At 42.5% G+C, this 20689-nt stretch overlaps 1 protein-coding gene across 5 annotated transcripts in view; it reads left to right on the top strand.

Moving 5' to 3' along the window:
- LOC134642647 (unconventional myosin-VI) overlaps positions 1–20658 on the top strand; it is a 147583-nt gene extending 126925 nt beyond the window's left edge. For 3 of the 5 annotated variants that reach the window (XM_063494532.1, XM_063494535.1, XM_063494536.1), the window contains 5 exons: positions 2368–2471; positions 7182–7313; positions 9599–9625; positions 13483–13701; positions 17659–20658. In XM_063494532.1, coding sequence (XP_063350602.1) covers positions 2368–2471; positions 7182–7313; positions 9599–9625; positions 13483–13701; positions 17659–17858 — 682 coding nt within the window. In that variant the 3' untranslated portion in view covers positions 17859–20658. The remainder of the gene's footprint in view (positions 1–2367; positions 2472–7181; positions 7314–9598; positions 9626–13482; positions 13702–17658) is intronic. The other 2 variants (XM_063494534.1, XM_063494537.1) reach the window with 1 other exon arrangement.
- Positions 20659–20689: the final 31 nt, after the last annotated feature.

The raw sequence follows: 20689 nt of genomic DNA on the forward strand, positions 1-20689 counted from the left end.
AGATGAAACACAATTGAAACACAATTTGAAACACATGCTCCTTTGAAGGAGCATGTCGAGTTCCCCGTGAATTACTGCCCAAAAATGTAAAGCCATGATTTTAACAGAGATTTAGAGTTCAAATTCTTCCTCCTGAAACTCCACCACAGAGAGTTTTTTCACCTTTAACCTATAGCAGGTTAAACTGCCGGTCCCGTCAGATTACTGCGAGCATACGCTGTTTTCTGCCCGTGTTCCTGTCAGCATCCCCGCTGCTGTGAATGAGTGATGTCAGCTGAAGCCGTGCCAGTCCCTGCTTCCCGTGTTCGCCTGTCTGCGGTTAATTGGCGACAGGAAGCGGGGGCAGAAGGTGACTGCAGCGCTTGGCCGCTTAGCACGCCAAAGTCACCACGTGCTTGTGAAGACACGCTCAGCAACCCTGGGTCCGAGGCCCAGCTCGGGCTAAACATGAGATCCAATAGGATTAGAGGAGCAGCGGGGTCCCGCCTCCAACTTCCCGGCGTTCTAAAAAGGGCAAATCCCGGTCACGGATTAATCAGGCCTGTCAGCAGCGCCGCAGAGGAGCGAGCAGCTGGAGGGTAGCCGCTGTTCTCTGCTGTCAAACCGTCATTCATAATTTAACAGAGCGAGCCGTCACGCCGTGGCGGCCACACGCCGGCACAATGGAGGTGCTGTGTGGCTTCCTGGAGACTGAAACAGCATGCATTTTAATGATGTACTCACACCTTCTGTTCTTCTTCTGGTCCTCTCCTTCTTTATAACGCTGCTGTCTGACACCCTCAGTCCTCCTCACCCTGACGTTCATAATGAACCAGCAGCTGTTTAAAGAACGTGGCGCTGCTTCTGTTCCTCGTGGAAAACTGGTTCCTGTCTCACCTGGTGACTTTCACCTGGGTGGAGTTTACTGTGTGGGGTGCGTCACTGACTGTGTTTCCATGCACCCTAATGAACTATTCAAATCACAATCAGGCGTTACAGAACACATCCGGCCAACAAATCGTGGTTTGTCATCACTTCTGTGCAAAAGTTAAGGCCGTTCTTCTCCATCGATTCAGCTGTTTTTTCATCATTGCTTTGGGCAAACATATCTACCTCCAGGCTCCAGCGCCTGTGAGCCATGTTTCACTGCAAACGGTTGAAATATGAACCAAACTGCTGTACACCATAACTTCATTAATGATCAATAACTGTCCCACTTATGCTTCACACATCAGAAAAAATAAGAAAACATTTGAGTTGCCTGGATGTAGAAAATCTTCCCCTGCGTTATTTTTCTTTTCTGAGATGCCGCTGTTGGGCTGTGCGATCATTTATCTCCAGGACCCAAAATTATAAATGTTAATAAGAAATCATTAAAATCTGATCCTCGCAATAATCCATCAAGTGTGCAGTTATAAATGGGATTTAGGTCCAGATATCCTGCAGCTCCTTTACTGAAGATTAATGGTCGAACAGGCCCGTTGGAAGCTTTCAAGAGCTAAAACGGAAATCAAACTTTAATGCTGGATGAGGGTTTTTTTTCTACAACCTGGCAACTTAAGTCATTCTTAGTTACAGATTACACTATGAAGCATTAGCACATCAGTTCCAGATAATAATAAAACCATTAATTACAGAATTTCAGGTCTTTATAAATGAATGTTCTGCAGGTCTTGTGTCATCCTTTGCCTCTGAAGCCACCACTTTAACTAATCTAATATCTGTACAAGCTAGAGAAATAATAATAACCTAATAACCTCAGTTCAATGGACCTGATCCAGAATTCCTCACAAAGAGCTTCTTTTCAGGACTTTTAAAATCTGAAACATGACTGATGTTTGTCTCAGTATTTTAAGATTGAGATAAATGATCCCATCCTGTACGTTGAACAAAGACTTGATAATTTGATTTCTTCACTGGGTTGCTGAAAACAATAAGCCTTTAATATTTAGCTGAAACAATTCGCATCTATAGATGGCTATCACGTTTCATATTCTTAGAGACTTCTGGGAAACACTAGATTGACGTTTAAGAGCCGTATAATAGAAATCAACCCGGTGCCCGGTCAGATCGCTGCAGATACTAGGTAGGTAACCATGTAGGCCAATAAATAAATAAATAATTGACTAATACGCACAATAAGAACAACTCGTAAATGTTTCTTCCCTAATAAATTTGTGACTTTTATATCATGGATGGATGGAAAACCTATGAAGAATCCAACTGGGTGCATGGCACAGTCCTTTAATGACCCTAACAGCGACCCCCTCAGTAAACTCACCGGTGTGGTGTCGGTGGAAATGATCACCTGCTGACAGTCCCCCACAGTTCCCGGCTGTGGGCCTTTGTCGCTCACCTCTTGCATCCTTCTTCTGTTTCCTGTATTAGAGGTCCGCAGGTCCAGGCCTCCAAGGCGGCTGCGGGCACCAAGAAGTACGAGCTGAGCAAGTGGAAGTATGCTGAGCTGCGTGACGCCATCAATACCTCATGTGGTGAGTGTTTTCTTATTTACTGTTGCGCTGATAGTTTTCCAATAAAGATAATTGTTTGACATAATTTAATGGCTATCCACACTTCCCCAAGCATAAACTAGACATTCTACGTGCCATTGTGGGTTACAAAGACAAATTTTCACTCATTAAATTTTTTTTTTTATTGGATAGTCAAGCTTCTCAGAGGATGAACCACTTACCAGAGGTTGATGCTTAACAGCTGCAGGGAAATTTTTCAGATAACTGACAGTACACATATTGAGTACCTTAACGTTCCCAGAGGATGAACCTTTCCTATTTTGGACACAGTGGGAGCTTCACCCTGGTGCCACATTCAAGCTGAATTAGTTTCATGCATTGACCTTGTGCATTTTGCTCTGTCGGGAGAATCAAGTCCAGACTGCCTTTTAAGAAGTGTTTTTCGAAATAAGATCTCCTTAATAATTTATCAGCAGAAATCTGTGATTTTCAACTCCAACTTTTCATCCTGTCAGATTAGAGATTAAGATTGTAAATGATACAAGTTTTTTTTTTTTACCTTGCCTTGAAATATTAATATGTAATGGACATATTTACTGTGTATATTCATATTCCCAGAGGTTGAACCTTTTAGATTTTAATGAACCTGTAATGTCCATTGTTATGTCTTCTAAAATTCCTAAACTTTATCTTAAACTCTGACCTTTATGTCCACATTTTCCTTAAATTTGATGTTCTCTGTTCCTCTGTTCTCACTGGTACTTTAAAGCTACTTTCGTGATGGACTTCTTCTGGAAACTAAGCAGACTCTCCTTAAATTTTTTAAAGTCACTGTTCTTGGTCCTCAGAGGATTAATAATGGATCTGGTAGACATTTCTCCAGCACTGCTGTGAGGTGAAATATATTTAAAATGGCTCAATTTGACTGACAGACTTGAAAAATCCTAATTTTCTCAGAATGTTCATACTCCTCAGAGGATGAGCTCTTTGATTTTTTATTTTTAAACTTTTTTCCATTATCAGCGCGCTCGGATAGAAATCTGATCTTTAAAGGTGCGATGACAGGCACACTGATGGGAATTGCTGATTGTATTCACACTAAGAAGACAGACCGCTGTTATTTTTATCGACCCCATGGTCTTCCTTTACCCTCGCTCTGAGAATAGCTAAATGGTCGTAAAGGCTGTTTGTTCTGAGTGAAGAGTTCACTCCTCTTGTTTCCAGCAAATGGGCAGCTTTGACAGAATTGTTTGCCACCGCTCGCTTTCCACACCACTTAATTTTATTTTTGTAAACGCCGCTTCATTTTATGACCACTTCTCTCGTGTGGGAGTGAACTGCCGGTCGAGCAGAACAGAGGACAACTCTTTTAGCCAAACTCATCGTGATGATACAACAGCTGTAGCAGGTACATCTGCTTTGTCAGACAGAAGAATTTCAGTACGAGGTGATATCACTGTAACATATCAGAGTGTCGAACCTACTCAACCTTTACACTGACATTTAAAAAGCGGCTGATGATCCTATCCAGAATATGTAGAATGTGTTACCTGTGCCATTTTGACTGTTATTGAATTGTTGTTATATAATTTAAAAATGTTAGAGGAAAAAAAAAGTGTGATCTCATGTTTGGACCTGCACAGACAGGAAAGAGACCCAAAGGCAACAAATACAGATATAATATGTCTATATGGGTCTTTTTTTAAGCAATATGTTCAGTTACTACGTAATGATAGCAGCGAGGCTGCTGGTTTTAACTGCTGATCTGGCTGATTTGCTTGTTTAGCTGTAAGGACAAGAGCAGGAATGTTCTTCTACCATAAAAGGCCAAATTTTTACCCTTTAATGTTGTGAGGAAAAAAGTCATACTATCACATCTTTGTGGAGGAACTTTGGTCCACTCTTCTTTACAGTGTTGCATCAGTTCATTGAGGTCTGCAGGGATTTATGTCCAGTTCTGTCAAGGTCCTGCACCAGCGTTTAAGTCAGGTTGAGGTCTGGACTTCGGACTGTTGGGGCACCTTGATTCTTTGCTTTTTCAGCCGTTCTCCTGGAGATTTGCTGCTGTGCTTGGGATCATTGTTCTTCTCTGTGACACAGTTTGGTCCAAGCTTTATCTGTGGCACAGATGGCCTCATGTGTCTATAGAGTACTTTGATATACAGTTCATGGTCCACTCAGTGACTGGAAGGTGCCCAAACCATCATCCCTCCACCACGGTGCTGACAGCTGGTCTCAGGTGTTTGGGCATTCCCATTCAGAAATTATTTGACTTAATAAGCTTCCAGTTTTTCTTCAACTTCCATACCAACTGGTGGATAAAGAGGCCATAGGCCCCTCAGCGGGCTACCAGAAGCTGGACAATAGGAAGAAAGTGGTCTAATAAGCCTCAGAACTCTGTTTGAGGTGTTACTGCTAAGTTGGACAGCTGTAAAATTGTAGCTTTTGTCATCAATACACAAAGCACTTCCTGCTTTATCTAAGATCTAAACATGTCTTCCATCCCTGGAGCCGTTATCTCAACGTACAGGAGGTGGAACATCCAATCAGGGGACTCTGATAGTGGACGAAAAACTTTCATCCTTGGTTTGATTTTGATTCACTTATAAAAGAAAGTTAAACTTAAAGAAAACTGCCAAGAGGAGAATATCCACCTGTTTCCTCTCTTTCTTTCTCAGTTTAACCTCAGAGATCACCTGTCCTTATCCTCGCAGCAGGAAGCGTGGAGGACGGGGACAAGGAGGGTCGACGCCCGCCGGCTTCTCTGAAATGAATGTGCTGAGAGTCGGTGCCTGCGGGCGGCCGCATATAAACACATAGAATGACTCGGTCAGCGTTTAACAGGCCGCTCACCTCCCCAGACAGAGGAGGGGATCGCATACTGATGCGATCACGTCCGCAGCTGCGGATCATCACGAGCAGCAGAATAAAAAAGTCCAGCGTCGAGGGCCTGTTGACACTCGGCGTATTCTGCAGAGGTTTCCGCTCGCCTCAACAAATGGAGGATGTTTTTTGTTCGTCTGTCTCCAAAGTGTATTTTGTTCGGCTGGCGTTACCTAAGCACTTAGTGTGCATTATGCATCTCATTGCTCGCTGTTAGCCTTCGCACTCTGCATGATAAATTGAATGTGTGTGTTTTTCTTTCTTTATTTCCTTTCTTTCTTTATTTATTACTGAAGTCATTTATCTGAATCGTCCAGATGAAATGTGTTCTTAATGCTGCCGCCTGTCTTCTCTCGGGGCGTGCGCACTGCATTGATTATGTTGAGATGAACATCAGCGCCGTGTGTGGGGGAATCAACAAAAGTTGGTCCATCTGCCAATATTAATTATGTGAGTTTTAACAGTTCAATAATGTGGATTTTTTTTGTCAACAAACTGTACTTTTTATGGCCAAAGGTTTGTGGACATAGAGAGCTGTATAATTGTACCCTAAAAAGTTCATAAATAACATCTATGTACATAAATATCCACAGAGAAGATCTTTTCCAAAATGTTAGCAATCAGGTAACCTAAACCCAGCTGGAGAATTTAAATCTACAGCCACAGATAAAGCAAACCAACCTTCACCCAATGCTTTCTCTCTAGCAGCTGATGACTAGTGGCCATGGGCCTGATTGCCCTTTAACCCTGTGGAGAATTTCTCATCCTAAATGCTTAGGAAACAAGCGGGAAAGTCACTGAGGGCGAGCTTGTCCTGTCACGTCTGCCATCCAAGGCCCGGATTTCAGTGACCTTCCACGTCTTATGGTCGCTGCTACTTGTCCTTTTCCTTGTGTCTGCCTGTTAAAAGGCTATAATCCCTTTATTTGATACAGCCTTTAGGCAAACACCGTCTGCTGCCTCAAGAAAACATGAATGAGGGAGTTTAATGTCAGGTAACCTCTGTTTAATATGGATTCCCAGCACCTGGTCCACTGCAGCCTCTGTGTTTATGCAGTAAGAAGTTAAGCCCGGTTGACGGGATGTCGGACATCCACAGAAAAGGTCTGAACCAGTGAATCGGTCAGCCGTGCGCTGCTTCAGTTTGTGTTCGCCCTCTTTGGTGTTTCAACATGACAGAAACAGTGAAAGCCAGCTCAGTGAAGAAATGGTTTCCCCACTTAGGTAAGCACAGAGCTCGGATTTTAACGCCGAATTGAACTCAAACCTGATGACTCAGTGGCTGATTGGAGGAAGATGTGCAGCCAGCACTAATCAGAAGGTTGTTGATTCGATCCCTGTCTGCTCCAGTCTGCATGCCAAACATCCCTGGACAAGATACCAACCCCAAATTGGTCTCTGATGCATCAGAGTATGAATGTGTTTGAATGTCAGTTAGAAAGCACCTAAATAAAAAGAGCAGCGAAAAAGTGCTCGTGTGAAACTGTGAATGAGGCAAGCTGTGTAAAGTTTGAGTGCTCAGAGTAGAAAAGTGGTGCACAAGCACCAGCCCACTTTCAATATGTAATTATCACCAGAGGTTTCAGTGCATGTTTTTATTAACTATTATTAAATATAATGGTGGAGTTGATGAAATTGGAAGGACAGCACTGCTTTTCCCAGAACGACGGGGTTCAGACTCCTGTCAGACTCATGGTTCTCTGTTTGAATATGACCTTTACACAGATTCGTCCACGTTCTCGGTTCTTTCAGGTTCTCCAGTTTTGAAATCGATGTACGTCTCTGAAATTTAGTTGCAGAAGCTGTCAGTATTTCTTCTGCCTGATTTTGTGATCCTGTCTCCTCCAGACATCGAGCTGCTGGCCGCCTGCAGAGAGGAGTTCCACCGCCGGCTTAAAGTTTACCACGCCTGGAAGTCAAAGAACAAGAAGAGGAACACCGATACAGAGCAGCGAGCACCGAAATCTGTCACCGACTACGGTATGACGGGCGCCACAGCGTTTATTCCTCTGGAGCTGTCTCTCTTTGTGTGTTTTTCCCACAGCGAGTGAAACTCTTTCTGCATTTTTCATGCACTCGGTACAAAAACAGCTCTCTCGTTTGCAGTTTGACGTTGAATGTTTTGCTCAAGAGTACCTCAAAAACATTTTTTGAACACTTCTAACTCCTTTTGTATAACCTTGGGACCACAAAGGTCTCTCATCCATTTAATCTTTCTCTCTTATGTTTAAACTTACACTTGAAAAAAGGAAACAACCCAAAGCTTTACAGGAAGAGAGAAACACACTGAGCCTTGAACAGCCTGCAGGTCAGAGGTCACATACACGTGAAGATGAAAGCACACACGTGCTGGTCTCAGTGTTGGTGTGTAGATATTCATTTCCCTTTTTACCCTTCTCGTTTATAGCTGGCTGAGACACATCGGGCCTCTTTCATGGATCGTTCTTAGACCCGAGCACACAACGTTACCTCAGGAGCCATTAACCGCACAGTGTTATTATTACTGCTGTGTGTGTGGAAGGGAGTCTTTCTAAATCAACAGGCATGTGTTCGCTATTTAAGTCTACAGTGCCATTTCACACAAAGAAACACGTTTACCTCAAAGTGTGTCAGCAGTGAAGATGCTCTACAGTAACCGCCCTTCTCTCCCTGAGCCTGGTCCTGCTGGAGGTTTCTTCCTGTTAAAAGGGAGTTTTTCCTTCCCATTGTTGCCAAAGTGCTTGCTCCTAGGGGGTCATATGATTGTTGGATTTTTCCTCTGTATGCATTATTGTAGGGTCTACCTTACAATATAAAGCACCTTGAGGCAACTGTTGTTGTGATTTGGCGCTGTATGAATAAAATTGAATTGAATTGAATTGATGTGCGAGGTGGAAGTTAGGTGTGATGACGGTTTATAAAAGGCTCCAAAAAGGATTCAAATGTTCTTTTTTATTTATATTAAAAATGTTTTTTCAGTGTTTACCACTAATAACATTTGTCAGCAGCCGGCCATCACCATGTCACGGTCTCTGTGTCACGGTCTGTAGCAGGTCGACTTTTGTTTGGATATGAAGGAGTCTCAGATTTGTGCAAAACGGTGAGACGGATTTGGTTTGTGCACATTTATAAATGAGATCCTCTGACCTCAAAGATTCCTCCGAGTGATTTTAAACCTCTGAAGTCTCCAAAATCTGAAACTGATTCACTGTGCCGGACTCTGACCAATCAATGCCTTCATTTGAATGCCAGATTTTATGAAGACGAGGTCGCTGACGGCTTGCCATGATCGTCAGTCAGCGACATGGCAAGCAAATGGACTCCGTCTCTCACCTCTCCGCCGCCATCGCCTCATTTCCTTGTGCCACACGTTGAGTTGTCATGACGACAAAGAGCTCTTATTCAGAGCTGTCTATTGTGTGCTCTGCTCAGACTACAGATTGGTCCACGAGCCCCCACACGCACACACTCTCTTTTATCCCTCATCCTCCATGTGAGAGTCGCAGCTTTTGTCCTGCTGCTGCTTCGACTCCGGACGTGTGACATGCGCAGCCGTCAGAAGATCCGGCTTTAACGGTGGCCGTGGCTCCGTGTGTGAAGGTGATGACATGTATTTATAATATCCGATCCCCAAATCACTCCCAGGGTCTTTGTCGTGAGCGACCCCCTCTCTGGTTTTCTGTCTAACATCCACACTCATTAGCACCACGTGTGTCAGTTTTCATCAACCACGGCACTGAACAAGAGACGGTCCTGCACCGCTGTGTTGCACCAGTGTCGACAGAACCATCATGATGATTTATGCTTGCGTAGAGCTTTAGATGTAGTCTGTATAAGAGCCTGCTGCCTGTCACCAGGTGATGGGGTTTCTATCATGTTGGTAGTGGTTCATTCTAAAACCAGAGGAAACGGCAGGACTAATGTGGCAGTACATCTTCTCGTGCTCTGCATCGATGTGATGTGCAACAGGTTACGGAGCAGATGCAATGCAGACGCAGATTTAAAGCCCCCAAAAGTTTTAGATTTGATGAGTCGCATATTTATGTTTAGTTACGTGTAAAAATCCGACTCTCCGTTCCTCCGTGTCGCCCTTTTTCTCGTTGCCGCTGCTGAACACGCCTCACTAACACCTGACTGAGACATGATGTCGAAGCGCGGTGCTGTCTGATACCGCCAGTGTTCATGTCTTCATTCTCATGTTCTCATTCATCACTGTTATCATAAAGTGTCAGTGTTGCATCACTTCCTGTGTGTGTGTACGTGTAACCTGGCATGTTTACTTTCAGATCATGCACCACCTGTGAAAACAGCATGTAAGTGGTCCTCTAGTGTGTAATGCTACTTACCCCCCCGCCGCCATTACTAACCCCTTCCTCCCCTCCCGCTCAGCCCTGGGATCGCTGCTGGCCTCAGGCTTGTGCTTTCGCTAGTAAATGTACTTTTTTTCTGTGGTAGGAGTAGGAAAAAGATGGTGGATGGGTTTCCGTAGCAACTGCTGCCTGTATTGAGATATTATTTGGGCTTCTTTTTTCTTTTTTTTTAAAGCACCATTTTGTCTTTACAAGCAGCGTGCTGGTGCCAGCTCTCGCCTGCCCGACAGCCATAACGCTTTGATAAAGAGTGGAGGATATTCCTGCGAGCTCTTTAGGCTGCTGTTATTGATACTCCCAAAGTAAGGACTTCTCAAGGAAGAGGAGAGGGAGGAAGAGAGGAGGACAGAAGGCTTTCTGGGTTTTCAGGGTAGTTGGCTTCTGTTTGGCGAGGGATGATAGCATCATGTTTACTGCGCTGTGACGGGAGGAAAAGGCCGCCACGCCGGCTGATCAGAAGAGAAACATAGTAAAAGAAGTCATCAGTGAAGCAGATGGCTCACTCCCCTCACTCCAGACTTAATGAAGAGTTTAGATACACGACAGCCTGTTCAGCTGAGCAAGGCACAACAGGGAGATTGAACTCTGAGTGACCAAAGAGGTTTATTTTAACAGGTATACATTAGAATTTGTCCCTAAAGATGAGGTAGATCACGTCATCAAGACTTGAACTCAAAAACACTGGGGAAAAAAGGTCAGGTCAGCCAGAGGAAACCAAAACATGTTTTATTGCTTGTTCCTGCTGAGGTTTTTTTGTTTTGTTTTTTTAATACAGTTTTCTCAGTCATTTAAGAAGCTCTTCAACAATATTAAAGCTGGCAAGTGAAGCTGTTGATGTCTGGACTGTATGTTCTATAAAGTAGGAGAAAATGTGGAAAGTCTTGAAACAAGTATCTGGATTTTCAGGCTGAATTTTACCCTTAAAGGTTAAATCTGCAGCAGCAAACATCAGCTTCTCCAAAACCAAAGTGAACCAACACAGATGGACTAATCGCAGTTACCGATGGCCCACTGACCAAGAAAAGAGCGTCACTTATCATGGCTCATCAGCAAGAACAGTACAGCACGAAACTAGATAATTACAGGCTCATTTCAGAGACTCCAACCCATCTAGAAGTCAATGCAGTGCAACCTGAGAACAGAGGTTATAATACATAACCTCAACATCAATCCTTACAGCCAGAGCGTAGTGCGCTTACCACCATAAATTGGACACCACCTGGAAAACACAAACGAACGTCGGCCCAAAACATCATGGAACTGTGATGGCGACCTGAAGGAGATGGATCTGGTGTGGGTAAGCCGGGTTAGGCCCAGATGGAGGCAGATCAACAATGTCATCCAGGGATGATGAGGACTCATTCTCATTCCCAATGAAGACATCTGGAAGAACACGTCAGCTACCTTACTTTGATGATTCCAAAGGCAGATGGAGACTCGGGTCACTCATCAGTTTGTTCATTCATACGTGGTACACAGCAGCGTGCAGCAATTCATCCACAGAAACCAGTTGCCGCTCTTTCTCAGTGCTATCCTGTGCGTTCGTCAGCCTTGAAGCCTGAACCCTCCTCTCGACCCCTCGTTGAGTCACCTCGGGTACTAAAATACGACAAACAGTAATCAACAGGCCGAGTGAATGCAGCAGGGAGTTCAGCACAAGTACCTCTCTGAAGGATAAACCTCCATTTCTGCTGCTTCTTCTAAACAAAGAAAGCTGATTTTTTTTCCCCCTCTTTTTTGGCGTTTTTCTTTTGAAGTTTGCTGATGCCTGGAGGTGAAGTTTGTTTTCTTGGTTTCTGAGGTGGTTTGTAGGTGACGGCTAAACAAAGCGTTGCTTTGTAGAAGATGGTTTTCTCACTTTTTTTTGAAACGCTGCAAAAAACCAAAACCAAACAGACCTAAAGATGTTTAAGTTCTGAAACCAGTTTTAAAATAACACGTTGCCTTTTTCCTTCCATTTGTCAGCTTGAGAAATGGAACAAAAAGGCAATTTATATCAACACGAGCTGACGTGAATCGAAAACTAGATTTTATTTTGTGAGTTTCTTTCTGAAATGTGATTTTCTGCAGATTAAATGTCCTTTATCACGTAGAGAAGCTTCTTCAATCTCTGTAGAGTATTACTTTACACTCCACTTTTTAGAAAGATGCAAATTGTTTTTTAAATGTTTCTCACGAGTGTGCAAACCCCTTCGTAAACATCTGGCATCTGCTTCACGTCTCGCTGATTTCTTCGCTCTTCCACCAGCACTGCTGTGATCTCTAACCCTCCTCCTCTTCCTCCTCAGCTCTAACAGCAGGACTCACTGACTTCACTTAAACATGGAGACCAGGGAATGGGCTCTTTGTTCAGACCTGATGGGAGTACGGCAGACGGGGCTTCATGTTTACATGCTGTGGGTTAATGGGAAATATGAAAAGGAGATCAAACATTTGACCAGGTTGTGCTGATTGAGATTCTGTGTTTAGTCCTGTTCCTGAGCCTTGACCTGTGTATTAACAGCTGTAGATATAAAGCAGCATTTCGGTAGAAGGTTCATGGTCAGGAGTCCATGTGAATCGTAGACAAGCGCAGGGTAAAATTTAAGCATGAGAGCCAAAAGCAACAATCAGATATGAGCCCATCCTGAGTTTATGCTGGTTGCTGTCCTCACAAACAGCAGACAAACCTTTTGGATTTGTTTCATCCAAAAAGTGTGCAGGCCTGTCAGACTCTACATGCATTTCAAAGATGACTCAGTGCACTGATGGAGATGACCGCTGGAAAAAGAGATTTTACTTTTTGTCTGAACTTCCTGTGTTGAGATTCCCATCGTTTAGGAGAACACTGACGCAAGGTCAAGCAGCCTCCGCCTTACAGTGCTGTGTTGATGTCAAGAACAAGATCATTTAAACTCAACACATGTCAAGCTTTTTTTAATCACTCGCATTTTAATGTACTTTAATTGCAGATTTGGAATATGTAAGTTTGCCTTAAAAGACTTTCATGTCAGCTGGTAAACACGAAGCTGCATCCTGTAACCAGATCTTCTAGTAGAAAAAAGGACAAACTTGAAGGTTACGAAGCTACCAATGACACCCCTACGGCTTTAATTAGATGTGCCTTTAAAACACCTTAAATTTAGTCAGATTAAATGTATGTAAAACTGTATCTACTGACATTCAAAAGGAGGTTGAAGGTAGATATTATTTACCAGGATCAGCCTCTCTTTTCCAGTTTTTATGCTAATCTAAGCGGTCGCTGCTGTTTGGAGTGCTACTGAATAAAATGCAAAAATATTCCTTTAAACTGTCCAGTTTGAGATTAATGTCAGATGTAATTTGTGCTCAGGCAGCTGTTAATGTCTGTATGCTCACTGCAACTCACTATTGTGTCTCTTACATAATTAACAAGGCCGAGCAGCTTTTAGCTAAAACACTGAAACGAGCTGTAAACATTAGAATTAGTAAGTTCAGATAAAAACAACTCCAGCCTTTTCTTTCGTGTCATTAAGCAAAAAACTAAAGTTTTAAACATCCTCTGAGCCTTAGTGTGGTTTGTTGAAATTCTTACCCTCGTCTCCAAGTAGAAAACTTTTTTTTTTTTTAAAAAAGCAACAACATGTTTTTGTCTATCTTTAGTCTGCAAAGAACTCTGTCTTCACTCTGCTTCATAAGTTAATGCACAGGTTGATAAACAGGAAACAGGATAAACTACATTTACCATAACCGCTTCCCAGGCTACTGCATGTAAACGTGGTCTCTGATTTATGAAAGACTCCTAACTTTTTTTTTAATTTCCCTCTCCATCCAATCAACAGCCCAGCAGAACCCAGCCCCACCTATACCGGCCCGGCAGTACGAGGTGGCGATGAACCGGCAGCAGCGCTACTTCCGCATCCCATTCATCCGGCCGAGCGACCAGTACAAGGACCCCCAGAACAAGAAGAAGGGCTGGTGGTACGCGCACTTCGACGGACCCTGGATCGCCAGGCAGATGGAGCTGCATCCCGATAAACACCCGATCCTGCTGGTGGCAGGTCAGTACAACACAGATATCTGAGGGAGGCAAAGACTGAGCATGAGCATGGAAATAAATCTCTGTTTTTACCTTACGTGATACGTTCACCTGTGTTGGAAACATTTCTGCGCACATATGTTTGTCGACAGTGGCCGGGTTAGTCTGTTCTTTGAGAGTCTATCCATCTACAGACTAAATGAAACAACATACAATATGTACACCAAGTTAAACACAGTTACACCACCCATTGGGCTGCATCACAGTATGACAGAGTGAGTGACAGGCATAAGGAAACAAGCAGTTAAAGAGTAGAAGAAAAAAACGAGAAGAAAGGATGGAGGTGGAGAGGAAAGTCGATGAGTTGATTCTGCGACAGCCACAGAAAGAAATGAAATCAGAAGCAGCACTTCGCTGTTAATCAATGTTCAAGACTTTGACTTTGTGCGAGTGCAGCAGATTGATTATATTCGAGTCATAATGCACCGTCAGGTCGTTCTCCGTAGAGACGCAGAGGTTTTTATTTTTAGGAGGCCCGTGCAACAAATCATCGACCGTGATTTGACGAGCTCTCCTTCGAGAATGCCAGAAATCACGCGTCAGCTTTTATCAGAACATTAGAGCGATATGCTGCAGTTTTCATTCTACATGACTTTATTCAGTTCAATTCAATTCAATTTAATTTATACAGCGCCAAATCACAACAACTGTCGCCTCAAGGCGCTTTATATTATAAGGTAGACCCTACAATAATACATACAGAGAAAAACCCAACAATCATATGACCCCCTATAAGCAAGCACTTTGGCGACAGTGGGAAGGAAAAACTCTCTTTTAACAGGATTAAGAGATTAGTAACAAGAATGATTTAATGCAGAGAGATCGATTAACACATAGGGAGTGAAGAAGAAACACCCAGTGCATCATGGGAATCCCCCAGCAGCCTACACCTATCCAGAGTTACTAAGAGAGGATTCAGGGTCAGCTGATCCAGCCCTGACTATATGCTTTAGCAAAAGGGAAAGGTTTAAACCTAATCTCAAAAGTAGAGTGTCTCCTGAATCCAAACGGGAAGCTGGTTCCATAGAAGAGGGGCCTGAAAACTGAAGGCTCTCCCTCCCATTCTACTTTTAAATACTCCAAATGTTGGAACACTACTTGTTTCGCTGTTAATGTTCCTCAATACCTCACTTCATATTTATCATATTTCATATTTGTCTGTAGAGAGGGTCTAGCCTAGGACCCTTACTGGATACAGGCGCCCCCAGGTGGGAATTGAACTTGCGAATCCCATTCCAAAGCCGTGTAGCCGCTATCCAGCTGCAAGCCTCCTGAATATGTGCCTTTCATAAATGTCCTGTATTTTATGTCGAGTAAATTTGCCTTCCTTTTTTCCCCCCTCAGAAATTTCCCTCATTCCAACAGTTTCTCTTGTCGATAATATTCAGTTTTTACTTAAATTTTTCTTTTTAATCCTTTGATTGGCCTGATATGCTGCTCTTTAATTCCCGTGTCTAAAAGAGAACAAATCTGGGATTTTATGAAAGCAAATGTTTAACTGGGGATAAAGGCATTTGAATTGTTAAAAGTGTGCCTGGGATTTCTTTAATTGTCCTCTATATAGAGCACTTCAAAGAAAAACAATCTGGAATCTTTTTCCAGTTACATTAAAGAAAAAAGGTTTGAAACTCCAACATTTGTCAGAGCAAAGTGTAATATTTGTATTCTATTGATTATAACAGATATCCACAGATGCTGCTGCATCCTCCCACAATTTGCCAAATTAAATGAAAGCGCCTGAGTGAGTGTTTGTGTCAGAACAAGCTGTAAAATCGCAGATTGTACCAAATGACGAGTACAACAACAGTAAAGAAGGAAAAAACGAAGCGTTTGTTTTGTTCACCCACCTGTCTGAGCATATGTGTGCTGATGAGTTCAAACATCACAACTCCTAGCAGCATTTTTCTCAACTTTAATTTGGCTCTGAGGACTGCACTTGTCTGTGGGTTTGAGGCTTTCTGAAAACGAGTCACGGCTGTGCACGATGTGTGATTTGAACACTGTGAGGTCGTCGGTCTCAGAAAGCTCATATCGTAGGGAAATAGCTGGTGTTTTGCAGCCGCTGTGTTCAGACGGCGTCAGTATGTGGGTGAGTAACTGCCTCATATGACACTCAGATAGCACACTGCTGCAACTTGTTATTGCCTTAACAGCTGCAGATACACACTGAATGTAAATTGCAAGCATTGAATATGTTTGGTGGAATAAATGCATTGTATGCTTCTAGGGCTACAGATTTAATTCAGACTGTTAAAGTGGGCCTTAAACACTCTGTGATTTCAGATATTAAGAGGCAGTATTATGCTCATTCAGGGCCATTTTCATTCTGGGACTCTAGTAGAACAGCTTTGCATGACTGACAGGTCAAAAGACTCTTGAATGATCAAATATTGGCCTTTTAGGATGCCCTTCAGTATATCTGAAGAGGGTTTAGTTAGCCTAAACACGTAATTCATGTTTCTGACCATAAAATGGTGGTTGTTGGTTTTTAATTTTCAGTGTTGTACTGCTGTATATTTTTTTAGTATTACAGAGGTGTATTTGCACTAACTGGGAACGTTTGGTCTGCTAAAAGAGCTGAAATTGAGTATAAATATGCTCTGTATTAGCGTTTGTCTCCTTGAGGGGCCCTTCCTTTAAAGACCCCCCAACATCTAATTGGCCAGCTTCTGGAAGCCTTCGGCAGCACCTGGAGCTTGTCAGTTGTACTGCTCGTACTTTGTGGCAGTCACGATGTTTGTCTGCTGTTCCTGTTGAAAATGACGCAAAATTACTTTTAGCTACTTTTAACTCATTATTTGAAACTTTGGCTGTGCTTAACCCTCTAGCATAAAAGTAGTTAGCAACCACATCTTTAAAAAAAGATTATTATTGAAATATTTAGAAAAACTTTGTATTGTGTTTTTTTTCCCCTTTGTTCACATTTAAACCCCATTTACATAATCTCTAGCTAAGATGACGCTATTTTTAGCTAACATTTTAGATATGCTAGCAGCAGCTCTAGGTTTTTTGTCAGTTGTCAACATGTTTTACAATAATGCCTAATTTTACCACCATAATTTCTCCCCATTTTAGAGATAAAAAACTTTTTTAGTTTATGGTGCAGTTTAACAACATTTTTACATTTAGTATTTTAGCATGCTAACATGCTAAGTACATACATTTGAGCTATTAACATGGTAAAAAAAATATACTGTATCAGTACATTATTATCAACATTATTCTCGTGTAGTAACAAAATATTTCAGAGGAAGTTAAAAATTCTTAAAGTTTTTAAACAAAGGCTGTTAAGGCTGCTAACCTACCTACAAACGTTAGTTTAGCATTATATAACAATATGCACAACAAAGAAATATGTACAAGATGTTAGCATTCAACATTTTATTTAAGTTTGATATTTTTGTTAAATATCAAACTGATTTTTCTAAATATGCAATCATATTTAGCTTTACGTTTATTATTAACACAACTTTTATATTTTTCTTTAAATACTTTAAAGGGTTTATAACTCTCATAGCCATCTCTCCCATTGTTTTTCTATTTGAGACTAATAGCTGCTTTACACTTTAACTAATTTATTCTTTAACTTTGTATTAAACTTTGAGCAAACTTGGAATTGGAGAGGATCTAAAATAGTAAATAATTAAATGAATGCATTGAAAGATGAAAAATGGCTGAAATAACTTTGCTATCCAGAGAGAAATACATTTCTTTATACAACAGGCGTCTGCACTTGGTTCTCTCAGTTAAGTAAAACTTCCAAATGAGAGATGTGAACTATTGCCACAGACTCGTGGTGGTTTTCCAGTGTGAAACTATTCTGCAAGCATTTTTGTTGACAGTGCAGTTGGGCTTGTTTGAGTTCCTCATCAGTGCGTTTCACGTCTTTTTTTCTTTTCTGACTCGTTTCTTCTCACAGGAAAGGACGACATGGAGATGTGCGAGCTGAGCCTGGAGGAGACGGGCCTCTCGAGGAAGCGGGGCGCCGAGATCCTCCCCCGGCAGTTCGAGGAGATCTGGGAACGCTGCGGCGGGATCCAGTACCTCCGCAGCGCCATCGAGAGCCGGCAGGCACGGCCCACCTACGCCACGGCCATGCTGCAGAGCATGTTCAAGTGACGGGGCCCGGAGGCGGGGCTTCGCGCTGCAAACAAAGGGACGAATGCACCAGCTACCTGACACAGATGGAGTGTGGGCGCGCTGCACAGGTTCTGACTCCAGGGCGTTCGACGTGAACGGCGTTTTGTTTTTCTCCTCAACTGTCTTTTTGTTTTTCCTCCGTTTGATGAGTTTTCGTTCTCGCTGGCTTTTGGTTCCTCAGTGGGGGCGGGGCGGGGAAGTTTTGCATTGAACCCTATGCAGAAACGAAAAATCATGCTAAATGATCACATCCGGTTGTTTTCCAACATTTCTGTAACATGTGTGCAAGTCTAACTATGAGGCCTTAATACTACTTTAACAGGGTTTAAATGCCGAAAGGTAGGACTTTCTGTTTGTTTGTTCAAAGCTGCCTCCCCAGAACAAGTTTAATTCCTCTGTAATTATGCATTCCTGATGATCCTGATGATTACACTGAAATCTCACAGGTGTGTCGCTTCCGTCTTAACAGCTAGCTGGTGATCCCGCTCCGACTTAAAAGCTGCTGTTTACGTCGTCTTCATGCGGTTATTGGAGGGTGAAAAAGAGAAACTCGCACAAGGAGCTGCAAGCTCTCACCACGAGGCTGCATGCATGGGTGTCCGATTATTCCACCGAATTAAATCCAATATTTACAAATACTTTTTTTTTTAATTACCTCTTGTTTTTCCAGCTGAATGTAACTTGAGACCTTATTGATTTTTTTCATGTCGTGATTCTTTTGTTTCTTCTCATCGTGTGTGATTTAAATTAGTAAAGGGTCCAAAAACCTTTTGAGACCAAACGTGGCTCCGGACGTGAAACCTTGTTTTTGTTTTTTTTCCTCATTAGCGGAGCCCCATCCATGATTAATTTCTGTTTAAGGAGCCGAGCAGAAAATGTGAATTAATTATGCAACTGCTGAGATACGACTCCACGTGTTCGTGGTGTTTTTCAGAACAGATCAGCGCCGCAAAAAAAAAAGAGACCCGAACAACCCAGCCACGCTTTAACACTTTGAATTTGATTTGTTTAGTAATTTGCCAGTGCAGCGAATCCCAAGGTAGCACAAAACGATATGGTTTGGAATCAGTTGTTAAGATGTTCTGTCAGACTGGACATTTCCCTGCTGTGTGAGAAGCTTTCGAGCATGAACTCTGTACGATGCACTGGTACTTGGCCTCGAACTGGAACATTCATATAACACTGAATATTTTCTATAGGGCGGTATGTGCAAACAGCAGTGTTATTCCTACTGGAATGTAAAAGTTTATTTTTCAAAGAACAGTTTCTACTTCATCGGCTTGGGCACATGAGATCGTCAAGCAATAAATCACACAAACTCAGCTAAGAAGGAAAAAACAGGCCTCTTTTGTCATTACTTAGAAGAAAAAAAAAACAATGACAGATAATCTGTGGTGACGTCGCACTGCGTTATTCCCCCGAGCCTGTTTGTTCCCGAGCTTTCTGTTCCCCCTTTGATGCTCTGCACAAGAAAAATGTGGCTGAGATTGTCTGAAAGCATGAACATCTGTCTTGTTGCAAAGTAGCCGAACCCCTTTACAGACAGCGATAACAGCACAGCCGGGATGGATCTGATAGTTGATGAAGACAGCTCACTTACCACCAGCTAAATTTGTTTACAAAGAACCTAAAACTTGATTTAAACATTACTTTATTAATCTCAGAAGTAGATTATATAAACAACTGCATGTAGCAGAGGGGTTTAATATAAAGCATGCTCGGCATAGCCAGGCTTTTGTTTTAGCTGCTTTAACTGGCTATACAAAACCTGAATTATCACAAAAGAGGCTGACTCAGGTTTTTGGCTTTGGGCTCTGAGCACGCTCACAGAAAAGGGGAATTTAATTCCCACATCGTAAACAAACAAGGCCCAGTTTGTATCTGAGACATGCAACAATATAAGGTCATGACATCAAAAACCATATATCACATGTCAACATCAACAATTGATGAAATTATACCATTTGGGTATTAATTAGGTTAGAACGACTGCTATCAATAGTCAAGTGAGTCCTTTTGGGACATTTCCTGTTAAAAGCTGCGTACAGTCTTGCCTACTGGAGCCACAGAAAGACTAGAAATGCCAACCAAACTGATCAGAGGGTCAGATTACAATTTTGGACCCACTGCGAGCTTGGTGTGTGGGCCTCTTCCACAGCAGACATGTTGACCTGGCTCGGTTCCATTTACTAAGCCATCGCACTGAACCAGGAGCCGAGTGGACTGCGGCCATTGTTGATAGACACAAAATGTTTTGCTGGGGAAAAGGCCCATCATCAGTGTGGGGGGGACTGCAGCAGGACTATCTTGGAGACCTTAAAATCTTCATGATTCATTTTGCCAAATAATACCTTTAAAAAACATCAACATGGAAAATCAGTCTGGTCCAGGAATTTTCATTTGTAAGGATTCCAGCCGTGTTTGAAGCAGGTCAGAAAACATCAAATTCCTTCAGTAAAATCCGTACCAAATACAAAGATCAACTTCACCAAGCTTGGCATTTGTATATAATATGCCAGTACACTTGTTAATGCTGAGTGTAAAGGGGACGCGCTCTGAGCTTTGCCGTCATTAAGACCTCAGTGTTTGTTTTAACCGCCAGAGTGATGACCTTGAGATATTTTCCTCCATAACATGCAAAGAAAGTGTTGTGGATTTGCTGCGATCTGTTTCTCGCCACACATTGCAATCATTCCTGGGGAAGCACTGCCTTTGTCCACTGTCATTTTTCTAACGCTGATCTCTAACGGATGAATAAAAGCATTCCATGTTTCACTCACCTCTCGCCTCCTCTTTTCCACCTCAGAGAA

Source organism: Pelmatolapia mariae, linkage group LG15 (assembly GCF_036321145.2).
Source record: "Pelmatolapia mariae isolate MD_Pm_ZW linkage group LG15, Pm_UMD_F_2, whole genome shotgun sequence".
NCBI lineage: Eukaryota > Metazoa > Chordata > Actinopteri > Cichliformes > Cichlidae > Pelmatolapia > Pelmatolapia mariae.